The sequence below is a fragment of the Pristiophorus japonicus genome, chromosome 1 (genome assembly GCF_044704955.1).
Source record: "Pristiophorus japonicus isolate sPriJap1 chromosome 1, sPriJap1.hap1, whole genome shotgun sequence".
NCBI lineage: Eukaryota > Metazoa > Chordata > Chondrichthyes > Pristiophoridae > Pristiophorus > Pristiophorus japonicus.
The window spans coordinates 437074980-437101174 of NC_091977.1; the positions used below are offsets into that span (position 1 = coordinate 437074980).

A 26195-nucleotide genomic window follows, 5' to 3' on the forward strand; every position below is an offset into this window, starting at 1 on the left:
CCAGAAGTTGTGATCCATATAGATATCAAAGACATAGGTAAGAAAGAGGTCCTGCAGGAAGATTTTAGGCAACTAGGAAACAGATTAAAAAGCAGGACCTCAAAGGTAGTAATATCTGGATTATTTCCGGTGCCACACGTGAGTGAGTATAAAAATAGGAGGATAGAGCAGATGAATGCGTAGCTGGAGAGATGGTGCAGGAGGGAGGGCTTTAAATTCCTGAGGCACTGGGGATGGTTCTGGGGGAGATGGGACCTGTACAGGCCAGACAGGTTGCACCGCTACAGAGCCAGGACCAATATCCTCACGGGGAGGCTTGCTAGTGCTGTTAGGGAGGATTTAAACTAAGTTGGCAGGGGGATGGGCACTAGGATGTAGCATTAGAAAGGAGAAACAAAGGGCACAAAAGGATTGGGAGTGACGGATAGCACTAAAGTAAGAAATAGTAAGGTATTATGTGGGGGCAGACTAAGAGAGAACATAGCATGGTCTAAGATAGGTTTACAATGTATGTATGTGAATACATGAAGCATTGTAAACAAGGTTGGTGAGCTGCAGGCGCCAATAGCCACCTGGGAATATGATGTCGTGGCAATAACGGAGACATGGCTCAAAAGAAGGCAGGATTGGGTATTAAATATTCCTGGATATAAGATGTTCAGAAAAGACAGGGAAGGAAAGATAGGAGGTGGTGTGGCAGTGTTGGTTAAGGAGAATATTAAAGTGCTGGAGAGAGAGGATGTCCTGGAAGACCATCAACTAATGGAAAAAATATGGAGGAGCAAATTTGCAGAGAAATTAGAGAGAGATGCAAGAGCTATAGAGTAGTGATAATGGGGGACTTCAACTATCCTAATATAGACTGGGATAGTAATAGTGTAAAGGGCAGAGAGGGGGAAGAATTTCTGAAATTTGTTCAGGAGAACTTTCTTGAACAGTATGTTTCCAGCCCAACGAGGAAGGAGGCATTACTGAATCTAGTTCTGGGGAATGAGGTAGGTCAAGTGAAGCAAGTGTCAGTAGATGAAAATTTAAGGAACAGTGACCATAAGGTTTAGATTAGCTATGGAAAAGAACAGGGAGAAATCTAGAGTAAAAATACTTAATTGGAGGAAGGCCAATTTCAGTGGGATGAGATTGGATCTGGCCCGAGTAAATTGGAATCAAAGATTGACAGGCAAAACTGGAATGGAACAATGGGCTGCCTTCAAAGAGGAAATAGATCAGGTACAGTTGAGGTACATAACCATTAGGAGGAAAGGTAGGGCAACTAAATTCAGAGCTCCCTGGATGACGAAAGAATTAGAGCAAGATGAAGCAGAAAAAGTGTGTGTATGACAGATGTCAGCTTGAGAATGCAAGTGAAAATCAGACTAAATATAGAAAGTTCAGAGGAGAAGTGAAAAAGAAAATATGAGGCGCAAAGAGAGGATATAAGAATAAAATGGCAGATAACATAAAACATAATCCAAAAGTCTTCTCTAGACAAATGAATAGTAAACGGGTAGTAAGGAGGGGTAGGGTCGGTTAGGGACCAAAAAGGAGGCAGAGGGCATGGCTGAGCTGCTAAATTAGTAATTTAGATAGAAGGGGAGAAATTCGGCTGCTTAGCACTTTCTGTTAGTGCCTGCGAGGGGCGCTAACGGGGTGCTAAGGGCTTAGTGACCAGGAGCAGCAAATAGAGCGACACCCGCGAACTTCAGTGCCGGTTTATCGCTTGGGCCTCTTGCGCCTCGCAGATTGTGACGTCGTAAAGTGTGCAGCTTTACAGAAATTGCCTCACGTCCCCTGCTATATTGCCGGGCGTGAACAACGGCAGGAAGAGGAAGCGCTGTCAAGTCGGCTGGCCGCTTGGGGAACGCTAATTAAAGGGAATGGTTTTCAGGTTGGCCAACCTTTGTTATCTGCACCAGTCTGGTGCCTGCTCAAAGTTTTTGATGTTTCATTGCTGCAAGATGTCGCAGCCCTCCATTGAGTGTTTGGGGCTGTAACGGCAGTCGCACAGGTCGCATTACAACGCAGAACTGCCGACAAGTAGGTTGTGCACCCATCATTGGCTCTTCCCTTTCAGTAAGGGAAGCAGCCTCTGATGCTGTTGGCAATGCACATCAAATTATTCAATGCTCTGCCGCTACCGCCCCGCTCTCGGACTTTAGCACTCTAAGAAGGGGTTAGCGCTATTTAGCGCTCCACTTTCTCTTGGAGTGCTCAAGTTGAATTTCCTGGCAGGAGAGAATCATTAGCGCCGGGTGCTAATTTATCTAATTTTCCAAAGTTAGCGCCCTAACCTGGGGCTCTACAGAATTTCTAGCCCAGAAAGTAAGATGAAGCAGAAAAAGAGCACATATAACAGATGTCAGGTCGAGAATGCATCTGAGAATCTGGCTAAATATAGAAAGTTCAGAGAAGAAGTGAAAAAGAAAAGAAGAGGGGCGAAGAGATGGTATAAGAATTAAATGGAAGCTAACATAAAAGATAATCCAAAAATCTTCTATAGGCAAATAAACAGTAAACAGGTAGTAAGGAGTGTTGGGGCCGATTAGGGACCAAAAAGGAGACCTACGCATGGAGGCAGAAGATATGGCTGAGGTGTTAAATGAGTATTTTGCATCTATCTTCACCAAGGAAGATGCTGCCATTGCCACAGTGAAGGAGGTAGACGAGATACTGGATGGAATAAAAATTGATAAAGGAGGTACTAGAAAGGCTGGCTATACTTAAAGTAGATAAGTCACCAGGTGCAAATGGGACGCATCCTAGGATGCTGAAGGAAGTGAAGGAAGAAATCGCAGAGGTGTTGGCCATAATCCTCCAATCCTCCTTAGCAATGGGGGTGGTGCCAGAGGACTGGAGAATTGCAAATGTTACACCCTTGTTCAAAAAAGGGTGTAAAGATAAGCCCAGCAACTACAGGTCAGTCAGTTAAAGCTCAGTAGTGGGAAGTTTATAGAAACAATAATCAGGGACAAAATTAACAATCACTCAGACAAGTGTGGTTAATTAAGGAAAGCCTGCATGGATTTGTTAAAGGCAAATCGTGTTGAACTAACTTGATCGAGTTTTTTGATGAGGTAACAGAGGGTTGATGAGGACAATGCAGTTGACGTGGTGTACATGGAGTTCTAAAACATGTTCGACAAAGTGGCACAGAATAGGCTTGCCAGCACAGTTGAAGCCCATGGAATAAAAGGGACAGTGGCAGCATGGAAACAAAATTGGCTAAGTGACAAGAAACAGACAGTAGTGGTGAACGGTTGTTTTTCAGACTGGAGGAAGGTATACAGTGGTGTTCCCCAGCGGTCGGTACCAGGACCACTGCTTTTCTTGATATATATTAATGTGGGTGTACAGTTCACAATTTCAAAATTTGCAGATGACACAAAACTTGGAAGTATAGTGAACAGTGAGAAGGATGGTGAAAGGCTTCAACAGGACATAGACAGGCTGGTGGAATAGGTGGACAGGTGGCAGATGAGATTTAACACAGAAAAGTGTGAAGTGATACATTTTGGTGGAAAGAATGAGAGCAGCAAATATAAACTAAAGGCTGCAATCCTAAAGGGAGTGCATGAACATAGAGACCTAGGGGTATATGTGCACAAATTGTTGAAGGTGGCAGGGCAGGTTGAGACAGCAGTTAAAAAAGCTTACCGAATCCTGAGCTTCATAAATAGAGGTATAAGAGTGCAAAAGCTTAGAAATTACGATGAACTTGTAAAACAAAATACCGGTTCAGCCTCAATTGGAGTATTGTGCCCAATTCTGCGTACCGCGCTTTTGGAAGGATGTGATGGCCTTAGGGAGGGTGCAGAGAAGATTTACAAGAATGATTCCAGGGATGAGGGACTTCAGTTACGTTGATAGACTGGAGAAGCTGGGTTGTTCTCCTTGGAGCAGAGAGGATTAAGAGGCGATTTGATCGAGGTGTTCAAAATCATGAAGGGTCTGGACAAAGTAGATGGAGAGAAACTGTTCCCATTGGCATGAGGATCAAGAACCGGGGACAGAGATTTCAGGTGATTGGTAAAAGAACCATCGGCAACATAAGAAAAAACTTTTTTACACAGTGGGTGGTTAGAATCGGGAATACACTGCCTGAAAAGGTGGTGGGGGCAGACTCAATTGTGGGTTTCAAAAAAGATTTGGATAAGTACCTGAAGGAAAAAAATTTGCAGGGCTACGGGGAAAGGACGGGGGAGTGGGACTCGCTGAAGCGCTCTTGCAGAGAGCCGGGACAGGCTCGATGGGCCGAATGGTTTTCTTGCATGCTGTCACCATTCTCTGATTCAATGGCATACAGCAATCACTCATATAGCGAGTGATATCAGCAGCCAGTGAATGTTCATCATGTGCACAATCTGTACCCATTCTTCATATGACATGTCCAAATCATCTCTTTACTCTCCCACAGGACCATCAAGAAGTCACCGCCCCCTCACCCTCACCCCCGTCCAGGAGGAAGAGCAAGACAACTCCTCAGAGGAGCTTCCAGCCTTTGAGGGCGCAGCGTCACCAGACATAAAGCTCACCCAGCACCAATGCAGATACGCACACTTCAGTGGGAGCAATGTGAAATAGAGTAGGGTTATCACCTGGTGTCTCAACGCACAAGTTGGCAACAGCAGATGGTGGACACAGGAACAGCAGTGGAGACTGCTCAGCAGAGGGCACAGGATGCTCCCAGCTCTGCTCAGCAGCATGCAGGTGCTGAGCCTCGGGGGCATCCAGAAAGAGGGCATTCCTGGAGGTGCAAGAAGTGGTGCAGAGGGGTATTGACAGGTTTTGCGACCGTGATGTCTACAAATGTGCAGAGAATGGAGGGGTCCATCTCCAACATGAGTACGCCCGTGTTGCAAGCGATGGTGACTACAGGCCCTTCCATGGAAAGGTTCGTCACCTGCATGGAGCAGCTAATGCACCTCACAGGAGGACATACTATCTATGGAGAATAGATTGCAAAGGCTCATAGACCTCCTCTCCAGGAGGGATGTCCACAAAGCTGTGGGTTGTCATGCCCCCACTGCTATGCAGCAAGGTGCTCTCCAGCTCCTTGCTAGTAGGGAAGTGCTGATGATCCATGAGAGGGTTGATCGCGAAGCCCAAGTCTGCCCCTGTAGTCGCTGAAGGAGCAGAATTCGGCAGGGCCATCGACAGGCTCCAAAACCCAGAGGGCATCTGCTAAAAGTGTCTATGCAGTCATAGCAGGGAAGTGAGCAGGCTGCCTCTACCTCTGCTGAAGCCACAGGGATAACACCTTGTAGAAGCACGCACAGGAGAAAGATGAAACACAAGTAGATACTCAAGGGTAGCCACTTGGGTGTTTTAAGAAATGTTTCTTCAAAGTTTCCATTACTGTGATGTCACGCAAAAACTATTTACTTTCACCACTTTCCGGTCATAGACAAATTTGTGTGCAACTTTGGAAATGGCTTAGTGAATTGGAGTGATTAGTCAGACATAAAGTTACTTCCAGCAATGGTGGTCAGTGTGAAAAGAATGGCTTGGTCATTGTAGGGATGCTTTATGGTGTTGTTGTGGGGTAGTGCGAAACTGGTGCAGCATGTGGCAGCCATATGGGTGTAATGCCTGAAGTTAAGTAAATCTGGCCATGGTGAGGCTATCCCTAGTCTCCAGGGGAGCAATGTGCTCAGGTGCTGGTGGGGTCCGGACCGCAGGTTCCTCCTGCTCCTCCTCTGAAACGGTTGCGCACTCAGTGTCTTCTCATGCAGCGCTCATCCTCGCTGCTGCCCTATGTTGTGCAAGGCGCAGCAGACCACAACGATTCTGGAGACCCTGGCTGGTGCGTACTGAAGGGCTCCTCCAGATCTGTCTTGATATCAGAAGCACATTTTCAGCATGCATATTGTCTGCTCTATAACACATCTTGTGGAAATATGGCTTTAAGAACATAAGAAATAGGAGCAGGAGTAGGCCAATTGGCCCCTCGAGCCTGCTCCGCCATTCAATAAGATCATGGCTGATCTGATCATGGACTCAGCATTCCCTGCCCGCTCCCCATAACCTTTTACTCTCTTATCGCTCAAATATATGTCTCTCTCCACCTTAAATATATTCAATGTCCCAGCATCCACAGCTTTCTGGGGGCAGAGAATGCCATAGATTTACAACCCTCAGAGAAGAAATTTCTCCTCATCTCAGTTTTAAATGGGCAGCCCCTTATTCTAAGACTATCTACTTTTGTGCACATCACCCAGAAAATGGGCGTTATTTCCAGTGTGGGCAATAAAAATGGGTTTTGAGATCGCCAGATTATTGCCCATTTTCAAATCCTAACTTTCCATTTTTGAAAATGGGCGTTACCGCGAGCGATCTGAAATGGGTGTTACATTTTTTTGATCTTCTGCCGTAAAGTGTCGCTGACCATGGCAATGGCATGGCAACGCTCGTTTCCCGCGTTTCAGGTGAGGGGTCATCATTACATGCGTATAAGAGACAGAGAGAGAGGGAACAGAGAAGGACTGAATGCATGTGTGCGTGTGGTGTGTGCTTCTTTGGTTGTTGTGGGAGGCATGAGGGAGATTCACCAGCAGCAAAAAGCCTACTAAGCACAAAGAAGGTAAGTTGGCACTGAGTTTTTGTGGAAAAAATATTTAACATGGAAGGGATGGAGGTGGCGACCCAGCACGCTGTGGAGACTGACACTGGCGAAAGCAGTGAGCTGGGGGAGGAACAATTGGGAGGACACAAAAGAGCAAGGAGGTTCTCGGACGAGGCAAATGCCTCCCTCATGCAGGAGGTCGAGTCACGTTGGGGTCAATTGACCCAGGGAGGGCGTGGGAAGCCCACCCCAAAGGCCTACCAGAAGATATGGGCCGAGATAGCCGAGGTGGTCTCGTCAGCGACCAACGAGGTGCGTGAGGGCAACGATGGAACGACCTTGTCGGATCCACCAGAGTATTACATTTATTTATATGTACTTACATATTTATATCATTGGAATTGTAAGTGTAATAGTGATTAAAATCAGATGTGATGTCTTGCAGTTATACTGGGAAGGTTGTACTCAAAGCCTGCGGTCACGGTGTACATCCTTAGATAAAGAATGATAATGTTCATTATAATCATGATTACATCTGTTGGTTGTGTGTTGTATCAGTCTCTGTGACAGTACCCAGCAATGATATCACGCAATGATCTCATGCCATGTCGTGCTGTTGTTACCTTTTACAGAAGAAGCTTTCGAGGAATAGGACCGAGCAGAGGCGAATGGGTGGGGGGCCACCAGTCATCATCGACCTCACCGACATCGAAGAGTGGGTGCTGGCACTAGTGGGGACCCACTCCCGGTCGGCCACGCAAGCAGCTGCAGAGCCTGATATGATGCCACGTGAGTAAAGTATACACCATTGCGTGATGTAAAGTCAATAGATGCCACACCAACTCATATCCGACCAATATTACATGATAGATGAATCATAAAATTCTTCTCTAAATAATGATGTCCTCATGAGAATCATTGCAATGCAGAATTTGATGATAGGCATGAAATGTGATGTTTGTAATAGTCTTGATAGCGGTGTTGCTTTTGTCGTGCATATGCTGTGTGTAGCGCTGGACTCACTTTGTGACCCTAGCACCCGCTTCTCCTCTAATAACCTCATTTACGTTTTGCAGCTCAGCCAGCAGCACGGCCCCATGCAAGAGCACCAAGCCCAGAAGGTGGGGGCGCGGGACAAACTCACCGGACTTTCCTCCATCTGGTGCTGAGGAGCAACGATTCTCGCCCGTGCATCTGTTGTGTTCCTTCTCAATGGATGACAGTGCCGACTTCTAGGAGACTGCATCCTCAACCTCCATAATCCATTCGACACCGATGACATCGAGTGCTCCTGCGGCCATTCCCACATCCACCGTGGCCCAAGCACCTTGCCACAGGGCACCCCAGTGTCTCCAGGATGGCGCCGACCAAGCAGAGGTTGGTTCGACGTGGCAGGTTTGCTCCACGAGGGCAGATCTGAGCGGGGACATGATACACTTGTCCAGGAGGAGTGTTGACATAGGTCAGCAGATCCAACAGACAATGGGAGGCATATGCCTCCAGCTGGCCAGCATGTCCACCACCATGACGGAGTACGTGCCGCGGATGGCGGAGGCCCTGGAGCTGATAGCCAGGAACACTGGTGGCAGAGGCCTCCCAGTGGTCCCGGATTGCGGCACTGCATCCCAAGGTGCCGCACCCCCATTGCCAATGACACACGAGAGTCAGGAGGAAAATCTTGCTTCTGGCCGGGAGGACGTTCCCACCTCAGGACCGTCCTCTCCCATATCCATCCAAGCAGCAGTTCTGCCGTCATCCCCCCCAATGAAGCAGCGCCTGAGGAGCTCCTCGGCCAGGCGGCTTGGAGTCAGGAGGGGAAGGGATAGAGGTGGGGAGGAGAAGCCGGGGGGGAAAGGAAAGTGAGGTGCATGGCCGCAGGTGTTGTCTTAGGCATATTTTTATGTTGTTCTATTTTGGTGAGAGGGTTTGGGGAAGGGGCAAGGGGGCTACCTTGCTTGTTTGCATTTGTGTTGTGTTGCTGGAAATGGTGACCAATTAATGATGTAAATGTGATAAATTTGTTGTGGGGTGGGGCGGGGTGTTTTTTACAGTTATAATTATCGGGGTGTTTTTTACAGTTATAATTATGATTTCACACAAATGGTCGGATTAAATGTTTTTTATTTAACATAATCTTGTTGCGCATTGTCTCAGATAGCTGCACCATTACACATTGGTGATTCCTTAACATGAAAGGGTATAATTACACTTAACTTGAATCAACTTAAACTTTAACTGTCACCAAGGTGATGCACACCATTGATGTATGACCTGCACACCTAGCAGTGTTGCAGCTTTGTAAATAACAACGTTCTTTCAAGCAAAGCGCTCATTTATGAGCTGCTGACGTAAGAGTCTTGCAGCTATGTAGCCACTACGGGCCCTTTCCTGCGGTATAGAGGGGGGGCGGAGGCATGGTTTCATCATCAGCCTGATTGTCTGGCCCGAGGTCAGCATCCATCTCCTCATCCCCCTCTTCCTCTCTCTCCTGAGGTGGACCATCAGTTTCTTCTGACAATTCTTGTCCCTTCCTGATAGCCAAGTTGTGCAGCATTAAGCACACCACCACGAATTGAGCTACCTGCGCAGGGTGGTATAGGAACTCTCCTCCTGAGTGGTCCAGGCATCTAAAGCGCTGCTTAAGCACTCCAATGGTTTTCTCCACGATATTGCGAGTGGCTCTGTGGCTCTCGTATTGCTTCTCGACTTCGGTGTGGGTGTCTCGCAATGGGGTCATCAGCCAGGTGGCGAGGCCATATCCTTTGTCATCAAGCATCCAGCATTGACCTTGTGGCTGACTGGTAAACATGTCAGATACAGTGCTCTCACGCAGGATGTGAGCATCATGGAGGCTGCCTGGAAATTTGGCATTCACGGCCATAATTATTTGCTGGTGGTCAACAATGAGTTGCACATTCAGGGAGTGGAATCCCTTGCGGTTCCTAAAAACCTCTGCATCCTGAAAAGGTGCCCGCATCGCGATATGCGTACAGTCTATTGCTGCCTGCACCTTGGGGAAGTTGGCAATTCAGTAGAATCCTAAAACCCTCTCAGTCTGAGCCTCCCTGGTCATAGGGAAGCTGATAAAGTCCATCCAGCGTGCGTAAAGGGCTTCAGTGACCTGTCTAATGCAGCAATGTGTGGCATGCTGAGATATAGCGCAAATGTCGCCAGCTGAGGCCTGAAAGGAACCCGACGTGTAGAACGAAAGTACCGCGGTGACCTTGACCTCAATGGACAGTGCGGTCCTGATGGTGCTGGCAGGTTGCAGATCTCCCCTGATGAGCTGGCATATCTCACTGATAACCTCCTTGTGGAAGCGCAGTCTCCTAAGGTGTCGGACAAGTTGAGGTAAGACCGCTTCTCCCTGTAAGTGCAAGGGGGTGTAAGGTCTGGTCCTCCTCATCAGTCTGGCACGTCTTAGATTGGGCACATAATGCTGTTGAATATATCTTCTGCCATCTCCAGTCTGCAGCAGGTGTGTACACATCAAGACAGGCTGAGAAATGACAGGCCCCATTCCAATAACTATCAGTATTACACCGATTGTTCACAAACAATAAATGTCCTCACTAAGACACCTAAAGTAAATTCCAATTGTCCACAGTATGATAAGATGTTTGTTCAGATGTTCACATCACCTTAAAAGACCTCCAGAGTACATCCAAACTCCCCCAAAGTTGAAGCAGAGCAGCCTTTTAAATGAAGCGACCTGCGATTTAGAAAATAGTCTCCATACCACGGTGATTAGTTCAGGTGAGAGCAACTTTTTCCACAGTGGTTTTTTCGGCGAGCGATATTGTCGGCAAGATGTGTGCGAGGTGCCGAAAGTAACGCTGGGTGATTTTCTGGGCGTTAGTTTCGGCAAATGTGATCTTTACGACAAAAAACAATGGCCGGGCGGTATTATTAAATCTCGGCATTAATTACATGCCAAAAGTAACGCTGGGCTATATAATGGCCGTTGGTTTCGCCCATTCTGATCTTTCCGCCCCAAAAAAGTGGGCGGGCGGTATTATTTTTTAATCGGCATTACGTACATTCCGAAAGTAGCGCTCAGCGATAAGTGACCGAGAAACGAGAAATGGGCAATATATGGGCATTATACCTCATTTCAGCGATAAAATGGACGTTAAGTGGATGGTATACATGCAGAAATGAAAAATCTAGCCCTATGTCCCCTAGTTTTAGTTTCCCCTATGAGTGAAAATATCCTTTCTGCATCCACCTTGTCGAGCCCCCTCATTATCTTATAAGTTTCAATAAGATCACCTCTCATTCTTCTGAACTCCAATGTGTATAAGCCCAACCTACTCAACCTATCCTCATAAGTAAATCCCCTCATCGCTGGAATCAACCTAGTGAACCTTCTCTGAACTGTCTCCAATGCAAGTTTATCCTTACTTAAATACGGAGACCAAAGCTTTACGCAGTATTTCAGAGTGTGGCCTCACCAATACCCTGTACAGTTGTAGCAGGACTTCTCTGCTTTTATACTCTATCCCCCTTGCAATAAAGGCCAACATTCCATTTGCCTTCCTGATTATTTGCTGTACCTGCATACTAACTTTTTGTGTTTCATGCACAAGGATCCCCAGGTCTCTCTGTACTGCAGCACTTTGCAATTTTTCTCCATTTAAATTATAATTTGCTTTTCTGTTATTTCTGCCAAAGTGGATAACCTCACATTTTCCCACATTATACTCCACCTGCCAAATTTTTGCCCACTCACTTGGCCTGTCTATATCCCTTTGCAGATTTTTTGTGTCCTCTTCACAATTTGCTTTCCCACCCATCTTTGTATCATCAGCAAACTTGGCTACATTACAATCAGTCCCTTCATCCAAGTCATTAATATAGATTGTAAATAGTTGAGGACCCAGCATTGATCCCTGTGGCACTCCACTAGTCACTGTTTGCCAACGGAAATGACCGATTTATCCCAACTCTCTCTTTTCTGTTAGTTAGCCAATCCTTTATCCATGCAAATATATTACCCCCAACCCAGTGAGCTTTTAGCTTGTGCAGTAACCTCTTATGTGGCACCTTATCGAATGCCTTTTGGAAATCCAAATACATTACATCCACTGGTTCCCCCTTTCATTACATCTCTCCTGGGCCTCAGTACTTGGTCTCCTCAAGGGTGTCATGAGCCATGTCTTCAGTGGATAGCCCAATCGGATCAGTTCTGTGAGGTTCATGGGCCATTCTCTCAGTACTATGACTTTTTCCCGCTCTTTCAGTATTGGGCCCCTCCCCCTCGCCCTCCCACTCCAGCTGTCCAGCTCACTGCACGAGAATTTAAGTGTGCAGGACCTACAGATCCGTGCGCGGCGCAGCCGTGCACTTTAGAGGGAACATAGGTTGGGGTGGGGAAGTGAGATGTGATCAGAGATAGCCTTATTTGTGATTGAGACTATGAGAGTAGAGAGGCCACACGAGATGGCATGGTTGAGGGGGTGATAGTGGGTTGTGAAGTTTATAGTGAGGGGGAGATTAAAGGAGAATAGGAGGGCAGTGAACTCAGGAGAGAGGGCATGATGAGTTGAGATAAAGGTTGAAATCACCGATGATTAGCGGTCGCTCGGTGCAGAGGCTGAGGGAGGAAAGCAGTGAAGATATCACTAAGAAAGTTGACATGGTACTTGGATGACTCTTCTCTCGAGTAGGGAGTGAAGAACATTCAAATATAATCTTAAAATTAGAACAAAGCTTTCTTCACACAAAGGGTTACGAGAATGAGGAGCTGAAAAGGACGATAGATATTTCGGAAGTTATGGTATTAAGGGATTTGGAGAAAGGACAGGGAATCGTGATTATAAAGAGCTAATAAAATAACAGGCTCATTGGGCCAAACCGACTATTCCTGTTTCTCTCTTCCTGACAAACATAGCAATGGGTGATACTGATCCTTTCCAATAGGCATTTTAACAGGATCTTTTTGAAAGACTGCTGATAAATTCATACTGTTCGGTGTCACAGTGTATTTATTCCCTAAATAGGATAATATTGGGCATATTTACATAATAAGATTAAAACTCAACCAAACATCAGAAGCAACCAGACATTGGATTATTTTTCCATAATGGGCAGGGTAGTTTTTTTAAAAATGAAGAATTTTTCCTTGATATTCAATTGGTTCACTTAAATAGTTCCGAATAGCCACCTTTGAGCTCATTGTTGCTATTTGAATAGGCAAATCACAACTTAAAAGAAATGTTTGCTAACATAAGAAAACATTCTTGGAGACTTGTGCTACAACCAGTAACCTGAAAGTTATTCACCATCTTCCTGGAACTTCTTGTATCTTTAATGACAGCTGTTTAAGAGTATAAAGAGTGTTTAAAATTCCAAGTAATTTTGATTTTTCATCCCATTTGTATCTTTTCCATTCGACAAAGTAATGGTATATTTTAGCAAATTCTCAGTCTGGAGCTATACTGCAATTAACAACATGCAACCAGTGTCTACTAACTACACTGCATGTAGTTAAATTACAACAGTGATTGGCTTTCTAGTCAATTACAACCAATCAAAATTGGCTGTAAAGCACTTTGGGACGTCCCGAGGTCGTGAAAGGCGCTCTATAAATGCAAGTCTTTCTTATGAATGGAAGACCCTTATATATTGTATGTGCAGAATTCCACTTTGCAAACAAGTTTATTTTTTTATTTCACTGTTAATGAGTGCCCACTTTCTCAAAATTAAAAACATTCTATTGAAACTTTTGAAAATTCCGAGGATGTCTGGGCACTTTGGAAATTTAACTTCACAGCAGTCGGATGGTATACTACAGCCGAAGCAAACTGGAGGAGTTGGTGTGAGCCATTTCACAGTGCATCTTGCACCATTTTGCTTTAGTGCACTCAAATGTCAGGTCAGACATACAAGTCATACAAAAGCAAAATTTAACAGATTCTGGAAATTCGAAATAAAATAAATAAAAAAATGTTGGAAATACTCAGCAGGTTAGGCAGCATCTGTGGAAAGAGAAACATAGCTAACTTTTGAGGTCAGTGACCTTTTATCCAAACTGGAAAATGTAAGATGTAACTGTTTTTAAGCAAGTACAGAGCCAGGAAAAAGGGGCGTTCACCTCCTTCCTTCCCACCATCCAGGGCGTCAAACATTTCTTCCAGGTGAAACAGCGATTTACTTGTACTTCTTTCAATTTAGTATACTGTATTTGCTACTCATGATACAGTCTCCTCTACATTGGGGAGACCAAATGCAGATTGGGTGATCACTTTGCTGAATACCGCCATTCAGTACGCAAGCATGACCCCAAGCTTCTGGTTGCTTGCCATTTTAATTCTCCACTTCACTCCCACTCTGACCTCAGCCTCTTACAACTGTTCTAATGAAGCTCAATAGAAGCTCGAGGAACAGCACCTCGTCTTCTGATTACTCATTTTACGGCCTTGCAGATTCAACATTGTGTTCAACAATGTCAGATCATAATCACTGCTCTCGTTTTTTCGGACAGCAGATGCTGGTAATGGTCCCGCTGTTGCCAGTTACTGCTCCTCTAGACCCATCTTTTATTTTTTTTTACTTGTCACTTAACCACCCCCTTTTTGCCTTGCACCATCATCCCTTTTGTCATTTAATCCCTCCTGCCTTCCACCCTATCACAGACCTTCCCTTTTGTTCTTTCTGCCCCTCCACCCTTTCCCTGGCTCTGCACTTGCTTAAAAACTGTTACATCTCTAACATTTTCCAGTTCTGATGCAAGGTCATCGACCTGAAATATTAATCTCTCCACAGATGCTACCTGGCCTGACCTGAGTATTTCCAGCATTTTTTGTTTTTTAATACACAAGCCGTACTGCTACATTTCACATCAATGTACGATTAAAACTACTTCATATTGATGGGAAAACAGCAGTAAAACTGCATCCTTAACTAAGTGCTTATTTAAATACACATCATTCTTCAAATTGAGTATCTACATTTGCAATTTTAACAAACTATTAATTCCTTAATGGTTACCACAGCCACCGGACTATACAGTACTTCGCTATTAGATACTTTATTGCAAATAGCATACGGATATTCCTCCAAGCAAATAAATCATACCACGAACATAATGGTGTTGTTATCAATGAACAGCAGTGGCAGCACTTCTGCACAAGCCCAGTAATATGCTGGCACTTTACATACGCTTTTATTATTGGAAGAAAAATAAATATTTGCATTTAGATGGCATCTTATCATGTCTCTCTCTGAAGTGCTTTGAGGTAATTTTCATACAATGAAATACTTTGAATTGCAGTGACTATTATGTAGCTACACAAGGCAGACATTTCATTCACAGCAAGATTCCATTAATAGTGATGAAATGAATGAGAAGTTCATCTTTTTTTGTGGCTGTTGGTTGAGCGAGGCGTGCTCGTCAATAGAGGAATGCTGGTCAGGACACCAGGAGAACTCCCTGCTTCTCCAAATTGTCCTATTGGTTTAATCTGAATCACCGGAACAGACAGACTCAGCTTAAAGTTTCATCCAAAGGACAACATCTGTGATAATGTAGCACTTCCTCAGTACTGCACTGCAATGTCAACCTGGATTATGTGCTCAAGCCCTGGAGTGCCTCAAACCCAAACTCTTCTGACTCAGTTAGACAGGAAAATGCTAACAACTGAGCCACGCTGGCATCCATTATTTATTTTCTCCAATCAGCAAGGAAGATATTCTGTCAATTAGAATTGCCCATCCCAAATGGGCTATCAAAGAAAATATGGTAACAATGACATTGCTGAGAGTTTTGGTTTCTAAAAGCAAACTCAAATCTACAGTACATTGAAGCTGCCATAGGACCCACTTCATTTCAGTACAATGGATTTCACATAGAAATCCTTTTGGAACAAATATTTAACCTACTGTTCCTTTGAACAGCTTAAATCTAAAGAATAAATTAAATCAGCAACAAATTTAACAGTGAATTCTGTGGCAAGATTAATGCATCCCTGGTGTATTTTCAATAGAGATATTTAAACAGAAGTTTTTTTTTAAACTTACCACTTGTCTTTGCCAGTTCCAGTGCATCTTTACTGTCTTGCAAACTGCCTCCTGTAATCATGAACTGAACAGAAGAAAAAAATCATTAGGCAAGACAAAACTTGAATGTACAATGTGTACCTTTTTTTTTAAACAATTTTACACATTTTAACTTATCTGGAAGAAAATGTGCATTCTTAAACATGCAAATGACTCTCAGAATACAAACAAAACATTTAGGAAACAGGAGTTTTATCCTGTCACTCAGATAGGGAATAATTATTGGGAGATGCAAGAATAATTTTCAATACAATGCTTATGAATTCTGTGCTCATTGCATTCCGTGGCAGATAATTATTCAAATCTGGTTCCCTGTAGGATCTAATACATAATAATGTATGCAGCAAACCAAAAGTGCCAAATATTTTAAATTACAATTCAGATTCAACATACTACTAGATCACCAAGCACAGCCAGTGAAATGGGTATTTACACAAGGTACAGGGAAGAAAAACAGGTTTTTAACAAATGCTGATACTTAAGCCCACACTTTGAGGCCAAGTTTCGGCCCGAGTTGCTCCTGTTTTTTTGGAGCAACTGGTTTAGAATGGAGTATCTTAGAAATTTGAATTCTCGGCATTTAGTTTGCTCCAGTTCTAGTCAGTTAGAACAGTTTCAGTTTGGAACAGATTTTTTTTTCCCAAAAGGGGGCGTGTCCGGCCACTTACGCCCATTTTGAAAGTTTAGGCAGTGAAAACTTACTCCAAACCAACTTAGAATGGAGTAAGTGTAGATTTTTGTACGCTCAGAAAAACCTTGTCTACACTTAGAAAATCAGGCATAGGGAATGGGGGGGGGGGGGGGTTTAAAGGGAAGTTTACAAACATTAAACACTTCAGTTTTACAAATAAAGAGCCATCATCAATAATAAATGATAAATACATCAATAAATCAATCAAAAAAATTAATAAAAAATGAAAAAAAAATTTAAAAATCAATAAATAAAACATTTTCTACTTACCGACTGCAGCACCAGGAGTCCTCCAACAGCGTGCTGGGACGGCCCCCCCCAGTGTGTCTCTGTTAGTGTCTCTATCTCTCTGTCTGTCTGTGTGTGTGTGTCTCTCACTCTCTGTCTGTCTGTCAGTGTCTGTGTTTCTGACAGCGAGGGGAGGGGGGTGGGGGGGGAGGAAGGAGGAGGGAGGTAGAGGGGGGTGGGGGTAGGGGAGAGGGGAGGGGGAGGAAGAGGGAGGAGGAGGAAGGGGGGGAGGGAGGGGAAGGAGAGAGGGGGGGAAGGAGAGAGGGGGGGAAGGAGAGAGGGAGGGAAGGAGAGAAGAAGGGAGAGAAGAAGGGAGAGAAGAAGGGAGGGAAGGAGAGAGGGAGGGAGGGAAGGAGAGAGGGAGGGAAGAGGAGAGGGAGGGAAGGAGAGAGGGAGGGAAGGAGAGAGGGAGGGAAGGAGAGAGGGAGGGAAGGAGAGAGGGAGGGAAGGAGAGAGGGAGGGAAGGAGAGAGGGAGGGAAGGAGAGAGGGAGGGAAGGAGAGAGGGAGGGAAGGAGAGAGGGAGGGAAGGAGAGAGGGAGGGAAGGAGAGAGGGAGGGAAGGAGAGAGGGAGGGAGGGAAGGAGAGAGGGAGGGAGGGAAGGAGAGAGGGAGGGAGGGAAGGAGAGAGGGAGGGAGGGAAGGAGAGAGGGAGGGAGGGAAGGAGAGAGGGAGGGAGGGAAGGAGAGAGGGAGGGAGGGAAGGAGAGAGGGAGGGAGGGAAGGAGAGAGGGAGGGAGGGAAGGAGAGAGGGAGGGAGGGAAGGAGAGAGGGAGGGAAGGAGAGAGGGAGGGAGGGAAGGAGAGAGGGAGGGAGGGAGGGGAGGAGGGAGGGAGGGAAGGAGAGAGGAGGGAGGGAGGGAAGGAGAGAGGAGGGAGGGAGGGAGGAGAGGGGAGGGAAGGAGAGGAGAGGGGCAGGAGGGAGAGGAGGAGGCTGAACGGCCGGGCCCAAGACTTCGGGCTGGATTTTCAGGTAGGTGGCGTCGGGTCTCGGGTCCGGGGGGGGTCGCGGAGGTCGTTGCGGGGGGGCGGGGGGGGCGGGGGGGGGGGAGAGTCATGGAGGTCGGGCACGGGGGGGGAAGAGTCCCGGAGGGCGGGCGCGTGGGGGAGTCGCAGAGGTCGGGGGGGGTCGCAGAGGTCGGGGGGGGTCGCAGAGGTCGGCTCGCCAGGGGGAGGGGAGCGGAGGTCGGGGGTGGGGCGGAGGTCGGGTCGCCAGGGGGGGGTGGGGAGGGTCTGGTCCGTTCCGGGGAGCGGGGGTGAGCTTTATTCACGCAGCCCCAGTGAGGCCATTCGGCCAGGGCTAGGGGCTGCGTGCTTCGGGACCCTCCCACAGTTTTGGGCGCCTGGAGCTACTGCACATGTGCGCCCACTGTAGCGCGCATGTGCAGAGGTCCCGGCACTGTTTTCAGCGCAGGGACCGAGCTCCACCCCTCACAGCTCATACTGCGCCGCGCCCAGCTCCAGAGGACCTGCAGGGAGCCGGAGAATAGGTGAGTTTTTTTTTAGGCGCACTTTGTGGCGCGAAAAACGGGCGTCCAGGTCCGGCGCGGCCCGAAACTTGGGCCCTTTGTGGTAAATAGAATATTCCAGGACAGGATATTTGATACCCAAAATACAATTTGGGTCCCAGTTGCTTCACTCCTGACAGATTTCATTTAACTTTACTGAGTCAATGTTAACCTATTTCAATATTCAAACAGTATGCAAACAGAATTTAAAAACAAGATTTTGAAAGCTCTTTTCTCCTTGACATAAAATAGAATTTTGTTTACCTTCTGAACTCCAGTTTTGACAGCTCTCTGCACTACATCCAAAAAGTCATCTGTAAGAGTGCACAAACAGATTCTGTGTCCTAAAACTTCTAATTTGAGACAAGTGATCAGGTGCTTTGACTGTCCAAGCTCCTGGTATTTAAATAATGTTTTTAATACAAGAAGTAATAAATTGAGTATTAAGGTAATACAAAAAGCAAATATCTCCTAATTTCGCGCTAGCTGGATTCTTAGCCACACGTTGAGCAGCAATTGCAAATTAAGAATGCAGCTTTGTTTTTTCAAAGGGAAATGGATTTCTAAAATTTATCCCAGTTTGTTTTTTTTCTTTAAATTTTTACTCTTTAGACACTCAGTTAAATTAATTTTGCTTTCTTCGCTTTTACTTTTTTTTCTCCTCCTGTCAGAATTTATTTCCTTTACATTTTCTCTTTTTTCAGGTAATGGGGAGACAACTAGGAATGGAAGGACTTGCATTTATGAAGCAACTTATCTTGTCTCAAAAATGTTTCAAGGCACTTCACAGGCAATAAATTAACATGAAGTGCAGTTACTGTTAAGTAGGAAAATAGGCAAAGGTAAAGCATGAAAATATACTAATAAAATGGAGTTTGATTTAAAGGATAAACTAGATGGAAGAAATGTAGCAGCAAAGCATATAAGTCAGGAAGTGAAAGAGGAGAGCGAAAAAGAATTTTAAGCAAGGATAAAAGCAGAATATGCTGGAACTACACAGCAGATCCACCAGCATCTGAAAAATTAAAATATGGATTAATGTTTTATGGCAGACCCTTCATCTGTTCTGATAATGGGTCCATATCCAAAAATGCTTTTAGATGCTGATTGACCGGCTGTGTATTTCTAGTATTTTCAGTAGTTCCAGCATCTATAATTTAACATTTTTTTTAATCAATCCAATCTTTAGCTGGAACGGGGTTGATCAATTGGGAGATAATTAAAATACAAAGAAATTAGTACATCTCCCTCAAGAGCACTGTTGCTGCACAGTAGACAAAATGCAGTGACTCTTTTAAGGCTGAAGGTCGAGTCCGGTGAGTAAACACCCTAACAGCATGTGGTATATTTGTTCAGTAGGTACACTTGGTATAATTAATGTTAGAAATGTGGGCAATGCCATCTCCTAACCATAGGTTTACTTAAACATCCAGGTTATCTGGAAGCTTGTAGAAACAATCTAACTGATACTGTGCAGCTAAACAGGCAGTATTTAAAAAAGGCTGTTTTCTATTTTTCTATTTTTAATGCAGAATATTTGAATGAGGTTATCTCTTTTAAAAAAAACAAGCTATATCTAACCGTCATGTTATATTACTTTGTTATCTGGACGCAAGTTAGGATTTGTAAATTAGCGTGATTACTAAGCATTAATCTATACAAGGAGTTAGGATACTCTTACTACCACTAGGGGTCACTCCAAGTACATTAGTGCCAGCACACTTGAACCACATCAGCTTTCCCTTTATTCTCGTTAAAACAAAAGTTCAGAGGCAGCCATGTCCCAAGGGCAAAAAGCTAGAAGTCTGCTAAATGGCTGAAAATTCTTATCCCTGATCATTTGATGAAGTGGTAATTTCTGGAGATATGTAAATGGCACTAAATACATTTAATGCTAAATGGCCCCACCATCTTACTCCTTTCAGCAAGACAAGAAACGAATATGAAATTGGAGCTGGTTATCTCACCACCACTATTAATGACCTTTAAAGGGACCAAAAGGTTAGCTTACTGTTTATATATAAAATGTCATAGTTCAATAGTATCCAATCAAAATAATGCTTTAAATATATTCAGCTTCTATGCACAGTTTAGATGGTCATGTTCGTTGAAAATACATGAAAATGCTGCAGGTTACATGTCAAGACTTACCTTGATGTTTTTGAGTACCACGATAAATCCCATGAAACATAGGATCTGTCAGATTTATACCAATATCTGTTTAAAAAGAAATCAAGTATTAAAGAAATTAAAGAGATCAATGGAAAACAAATGGCAATAAAACAAAATATAGACAAGTGAAAGGATACACACTGAAAAGCAGAGGGAAAATCTGAGAAAATCAAGTTCAATATAATAGAAGACCTTGCTCCCTCGGGACTAGTGCACCAATATAACATGCGTCAGCACCGGGGCTTTCCAACCAGCCAATAACCTGCTCACCAATGCTCAGTTCGGGTTCCGCCAGGACCACTCGGCTCCAGACCTCATTACAGCCTTGGTCCAAACATGAACAAAAGAGCTAAATTTAGAAGTGAAGTGAGAGTGACTGCCCTTGACATCAAGGCAGCATTTGACCGAGTGTGGCATCAAGGAACCCTAGTAAAATTGAAGTCAATTGGAATCATGAGAAAAACTCTCCACTGGCTGGAGCCATACCTAGCACAAAGGAAGATGGCTGTGGTTGTTGGAGGCCAATCATCCCAGCCCCAGGACATTGCTGCAGTTCCTCAGGGTGGTGTCCTCGGCTCAACCATCTTCAGCGCCTTCATCAATGACCTTCCCTTCATCATAAGGTCAGAAGTGGTGATGTTCGCTGATGATTCCAGTGTTCAGTTCCATTCATAACGCCTCAGAAAATGAAGCAGTCCATGCCCGCATGCAGCAAGACCTGGACAACATTCAGGCTTGGACTGATATGTGGCAAGTAACATTCACGCCACACAATTGCCAGGCAATGACCATGTCCAACAAGCGCGAGTCTAAATCACCTCCCCTTGATATTCACCGGCATTACCATCGCCAAATCCCCCATCAACATCCTGGGGGCCGTCATTGACCAAAAACTTAACTAGACCAGCCACATAAATACTGCGGCAACAAGAACAGGTCAGAGGCTGGGTATTCTGTGGCGAGTGTCTCACCTCCTGAGACCCCAAAGCTTTTCCAACAAGGCACAAGTCAGGAGTGTGATGGAATACTCTCCACTTGCCTGGACGAGTGCAGCTCCAACACTCAAGAAGCTCAACACCATCCAGGACAAAGCAGTCCACTTGATTGGCACCCCATCCACCACCTCCAACATTCACTCCCCTCCACCACCGGCACACCATGGCTATAAGATGCACTGCAGCAACTCGCCAAGGCTTCTTCGGCAGCACTTCCCAAACCCATGATTTCTACCACCTAGAAGGACAAGGGCAGCAGGTGCATGGGAGCACCATCACTTGCAAGTTTCCCTCCAAGTTACACACCATCCTGACTTGGAAATATATCGCGTTCCTTCATCGTCGCTGGGTCAAAATCCTGGAACTCCCTCCTTAACAGCATTGTGGGAGTACTTTCACCACAAGGACTGCAGCAGTTCAAGGGCGATTAGAATGGGCAATAAATGCTGGCCTTACTAGCGATGCTCATATCCCGGAACAAATAAAAAAAATACCTATTATGATTAATGAATGTGCTCAAAGATATTTATATTCATTTTGTGAACGCCTCTATGAGATTCCCTCACATATTTGTGAACTATGGCACATTACCCAGTTGAGAAAAACCTCCAAATGCTGTCATAAAATTTTCATGAATTAGCCCACATAACGTTACGTACCTTCATAAGAACCAACCTGACTGATAAGTGCAGAGGTACCTGAGCGTGTGTACTGTCAACAACAACATATTCTAATGTCTGTAATGGATGCAGTTCATTTGTTAGAAGCACCATGATAATCTATAAACTCTACCTCACATACTGTTTCCCACTGTAATCGATCTCTGCATTTCTTCAGATGTTTCAACACATGCTTGGATGCTGAGAATATGCCAATCTGCTACAAGACTTCTGTCAATGTCCCTTTTTTGCCAGCCGCTAGGAAGCATTATACTGCATCTAACATGAATTTGCCCACTCACCTAACCTGTCCAAGTCACCTCTTAGCATCCTCCTCACAGCTCACACTGCCACCCAGCTTAGTGTCATCTGCAAACTTGGACATATCACATTCAATTCCTTCGTCTAAATCATTAATGTATATTGTAAATAGCAGGGGTCCCAGCACTGAACCTTGCGTTACCCCACTAGTCACTGCCTGCCATTCTGAAAAGGACCCGTTTATTCCTACTCTTTGCTTCCTGTCTGCCAACCAGTTCTCTATCCATGTCAATACATTACCACCAATACCATGTGCTTTAATTTTGCACACTAATCTCTTGTGTGGGACCTTGTCAAAAGCGTTTTGAAAGTCCAAATACACCACATCCACTGGTTCTCCCTTGTCCACTCTGCTAGTTACATCCTCAAAAAATTCGAGAAGATTTGTCAAGCATGATTTCCCTTTCATAAATCCATGCTGACTTGGACTGATCCTGTCACTGCTTTCCAAATGCGCTGCTATTGCATCTTAAATAATTGATTCCAACATTTTCCCCACGACCGATGTCAGGCTAACCGGTCTATAATTCCCTGTTTTCTCTCTCCCTCCTTTTTTAAAAAGTGAGGTTACATTAGCTACCCTCCAATCCATAGGAACTGATCCAGAGTCTATAGAATGTTGGAAAATGACAACCAATGCATCCACTATTTGTAGGGCTACTTCTTTAAGTACTGTGGGATGCAAACTATCAGGCCCTGGGGATTTATTGGCCTTCAATCCCATCAATTTCCCCAACACTATTTCCTGACTAATAAGGATTTTCCTCAGTTCCTCCTTCTCGCTAGACCCTCGGTCTCCTAGCATTTCCGGAAGGTTATTTGCGTCTTCCGTAGTGAAGACAGAACCAAAGTATTTGTTCAATTGGTCTGCCATTTCTTTGTTCCCCATTATGAATTCACCTGATTTTGACTGCAAGGGACCTACATTAGTCTTCACTAATCTTTTTCTCTTCACATATCTATAGAAGCTTTTGCAGTCAGTTTTTATGTTCCCTGCAAGCTTGCTCTCATACTCTATTTTCCTCCTCCTAATTAAACCCTTTGTCCTCCTCTGCTGAATTCTAAATTTCTCCCAGTCCTCAGGTTTGCTACTTTTTCTGGCCAATTTATATGCCTCTTCCTTGGATTTAACACTATCCTTAATTCCCCTTGTTAGCCACGGTTGAGCCACCTTTCTCGTTTTTATTTTTACGTCAGACAGGGATGTACAATTGTTGAAGTTCATCCATGTGATCTTTAACTGTCTGCCATTGCCTATCCACTGTCAACCCTTTGAGTATCATTCGCCAGTCTATCCTAGCCAATTCACGTCTAATACCATTAAAGTTACTTTCTTTAAGTTCAGGACCCTAGTCTCTGAATTAACTGTGTCACTCTCCATCTTAATAAAGAATTGTACCATATTATAGTCACTCTTCCCCAAGGGGCCTCGCACAACATGATTGCCAATCAATCCTCTCATATTACATAAGACCCAGTCCAGATGGCCTGCTCTCTAGTTGGTTCCTCGACATATTGGTCGAGAAAACCATCCCTTATACACTCCAGGAAATCCTCCTCCACTGTATTGCTACCAGTTTGGTTAGCCCAATCTATATGTCGATTAAAGTCACCCATAATAACTGCTATACCTTTATTGCATGCATCCCTAATTTCCTCTTTGATGCCATTCCCAACCTCACTACCACTGTTTGGTGGTCTGTACACAACTCCCACTCGTGTTTTCTGCCCTTTTGTGTTCTGCAGCTCTACCCATACAGATTCCACATCATCCAAGCTGATGTCCTTCCATACTATTGCGTAAATCTCCTCTTTAACTAGCAATGCTTCCCCACCTCCTTTTCCTTTCTGTCTATCCTTCCTGAATATTAAGTTCCCAGCCTTGGTCACCCTGGAGCACGCGCGCGCGCAGCTGCTGGCACTGTTTTTGGCGCAGGGCTGTAGCTCCACCCCCAGCAGCTCCTGCTGCGCCGCGCCAAGCTAGAAATAGGCCTACAGCTATCGGAGAATCGTGAGGTAGGTATTCGGCACAAATTTTATTCTACAAATTAGGCGGGCATCTCCGATGTGCGTCATTCTAGCGGGAGTCCGAAACTTGAGCCCTGTGTTTCTATGTTTCTCTGAACTGCCTCCAAAGCAAGTATATCCTTTCATAACCAAAACTGCACACAGTATTCCAGGTGTGGCCTCACCAATACCCTTTTAAAGATTCATAAAGCTAGAGACAGTAATGTCTGATAATTTACTTCATTTATTTATTAACAAAATCATAATCTTAAACAACCCAAACATAGCAGCAATCATCATCTCAACGTCTAAAACTTACGTGTGCGTGTGGATTTAATGAGGAATCATGAAGATGGCTTCTCCAAGCCTGTTCACGTCAGCGGGTTTTAAAGGTAGCAAGAGGTCTCTTTCTTTCTAACTAAATAAAAACGTGGCATCTCTCTTTATACCATTTTCTTTGTGGTCTTCTTCCTGCTAGATGCAACACTACCTGATGTTTTATGACCACCTAGTTGTTCAAACCAATAGGCAAACAGGGATGAGAGGCCCCATATCTTTTCACATCATATTCTTACTTCCTATCACTGCCTTTCTCTTAACATAGCTTTGTTGTAAACAATCTTTGATACATGCTCTAATTGCAACATATTGGGCCGGAATTTGCTGTGGATAATAACGGCAAACTGACAGCATTGTCAGTATCACACCTTTGAATTTTGAAGAAGCAGCATTGAGGTGCTACTGTACATAGTCCATGTTTCTGAAGCATATAGGAGGGCGGGTATCACTACTGTTCTGTAGACCATGAGCTTGGTGGCAGGTTTGAGATACTGGTCTTCGAACACATTTTCTCAGGCAGCCGAAGGCTGCACTGGCGCACGGAAGGCGGTGTTGGACTTCCTCATCGATGTCTGTCCTTGCTGATCGTAAGCATTCAAAGGTATGGGAAGTGGTCCACATTGTCCAAGGTCTCGTCATGGATCTTGAGAATCAATGAGCAGTACTGTGTGGCGGGGGCAGGTTGGTAGAGAACCTTTGTCTAACTGATGTTTAATGGAAGGAGCGTACGACAAATCAAGCACCCCACCCAGCCATACCTCCAACTACCATCTACCCCACCTGTGACAGAGACTGTCTCATCAGTCACCTTAGAACTCATTTTAGTGTTGAAGCAAGTCATCCTCGACTCCAGGGGACTGCCTAAGAAGAAGAGAAGACCACTTTGAAACTGACCGCAACTTCAGGATGTAGCACATACGCATTTAAATGTGGAAATCCTGAAGTTGTGCAATCAGTGAAATCGGTAAAAGTGACAAAAACTTGGGCTTTTCCACGGTAATATCGCTGTTAAATACCCCATTAAATGTTAGATCTTGTTGGATTAGGTGCGACTGGGATTTTAGCAGCGTATTAACTGCTAAAAAACATTAATTTTAATTTTGTGGAATGTCAAATTTCTTCATTATGATAAAAAAATTTTAAGACTGCAAATTTCAGACCATTGCCTTTTATATTTCAGCAACCTTCTGCTTTCATGCTACCCCCTGCTGTGATGAAACGCCTGTGTTTTAAAAACTTGTGTTTCAATCTTAATAATTTTGTAAGCTCAATATTTCTTCATCTACCCTATTTATTTACATCTGCCTATTTTTACAGTACAATGTCCTTGGTCCTGAAATTCATCCTTCTTCAATGTTATCAGCATCATTGAGGAGAAAAGACAGGCATTTTGAGAACCCAATTTAAACTAATGCAGTCTACATTACTGTTTAGTCTTTGTTAGAAGCAAAAGTAATGTAAAAACAATATTCTTAGATGTAACGCAGTAACTAACTAACTTTGACAGCAGTTCTGTAATGTCGATAAGCTTGTAATGTTTGTAGCTCCACACTGTGGATGTGGACGTATTGTGTACTGCAATTGCAGAGTTAATAATAAAC

The 26195-nt window shown here is 44.5% G+C and overlaps 1 protein-coding gene across 2 annotated transcripts in view; it reads right to left on the bottom strand.

Moving 5' to 3' along the window:
• Positions 1-26195, bottom strand: part of tatdn1 (TatD DNase domain containing 1) — a 70209-nt gene that overhangs the window by 38363 nt on the left and 5651 nt on the right. Inside the window, exons 2-4 of one of the 2 annotated variants that reach the window (XM_070892822.1) lie at positions 20253-20318; positions 18366-18415; positions 15581-15644 (exon numbers count right to left, since the gene is read on the bottom strand). In XM_070892822.1, the coding sequence (XP_070748923.1) occupies positions 15581-15644; positions 18366-18415; positions 20253-20318 (180 nt within the window). The remainder of the gene's footprint in view (positions 1-15580; positions 15645-18365; positions 18416-20252; positions 20319-26195) is intronic. The other variant, XM_070892829.1, reaches the window with a different exon arrangement.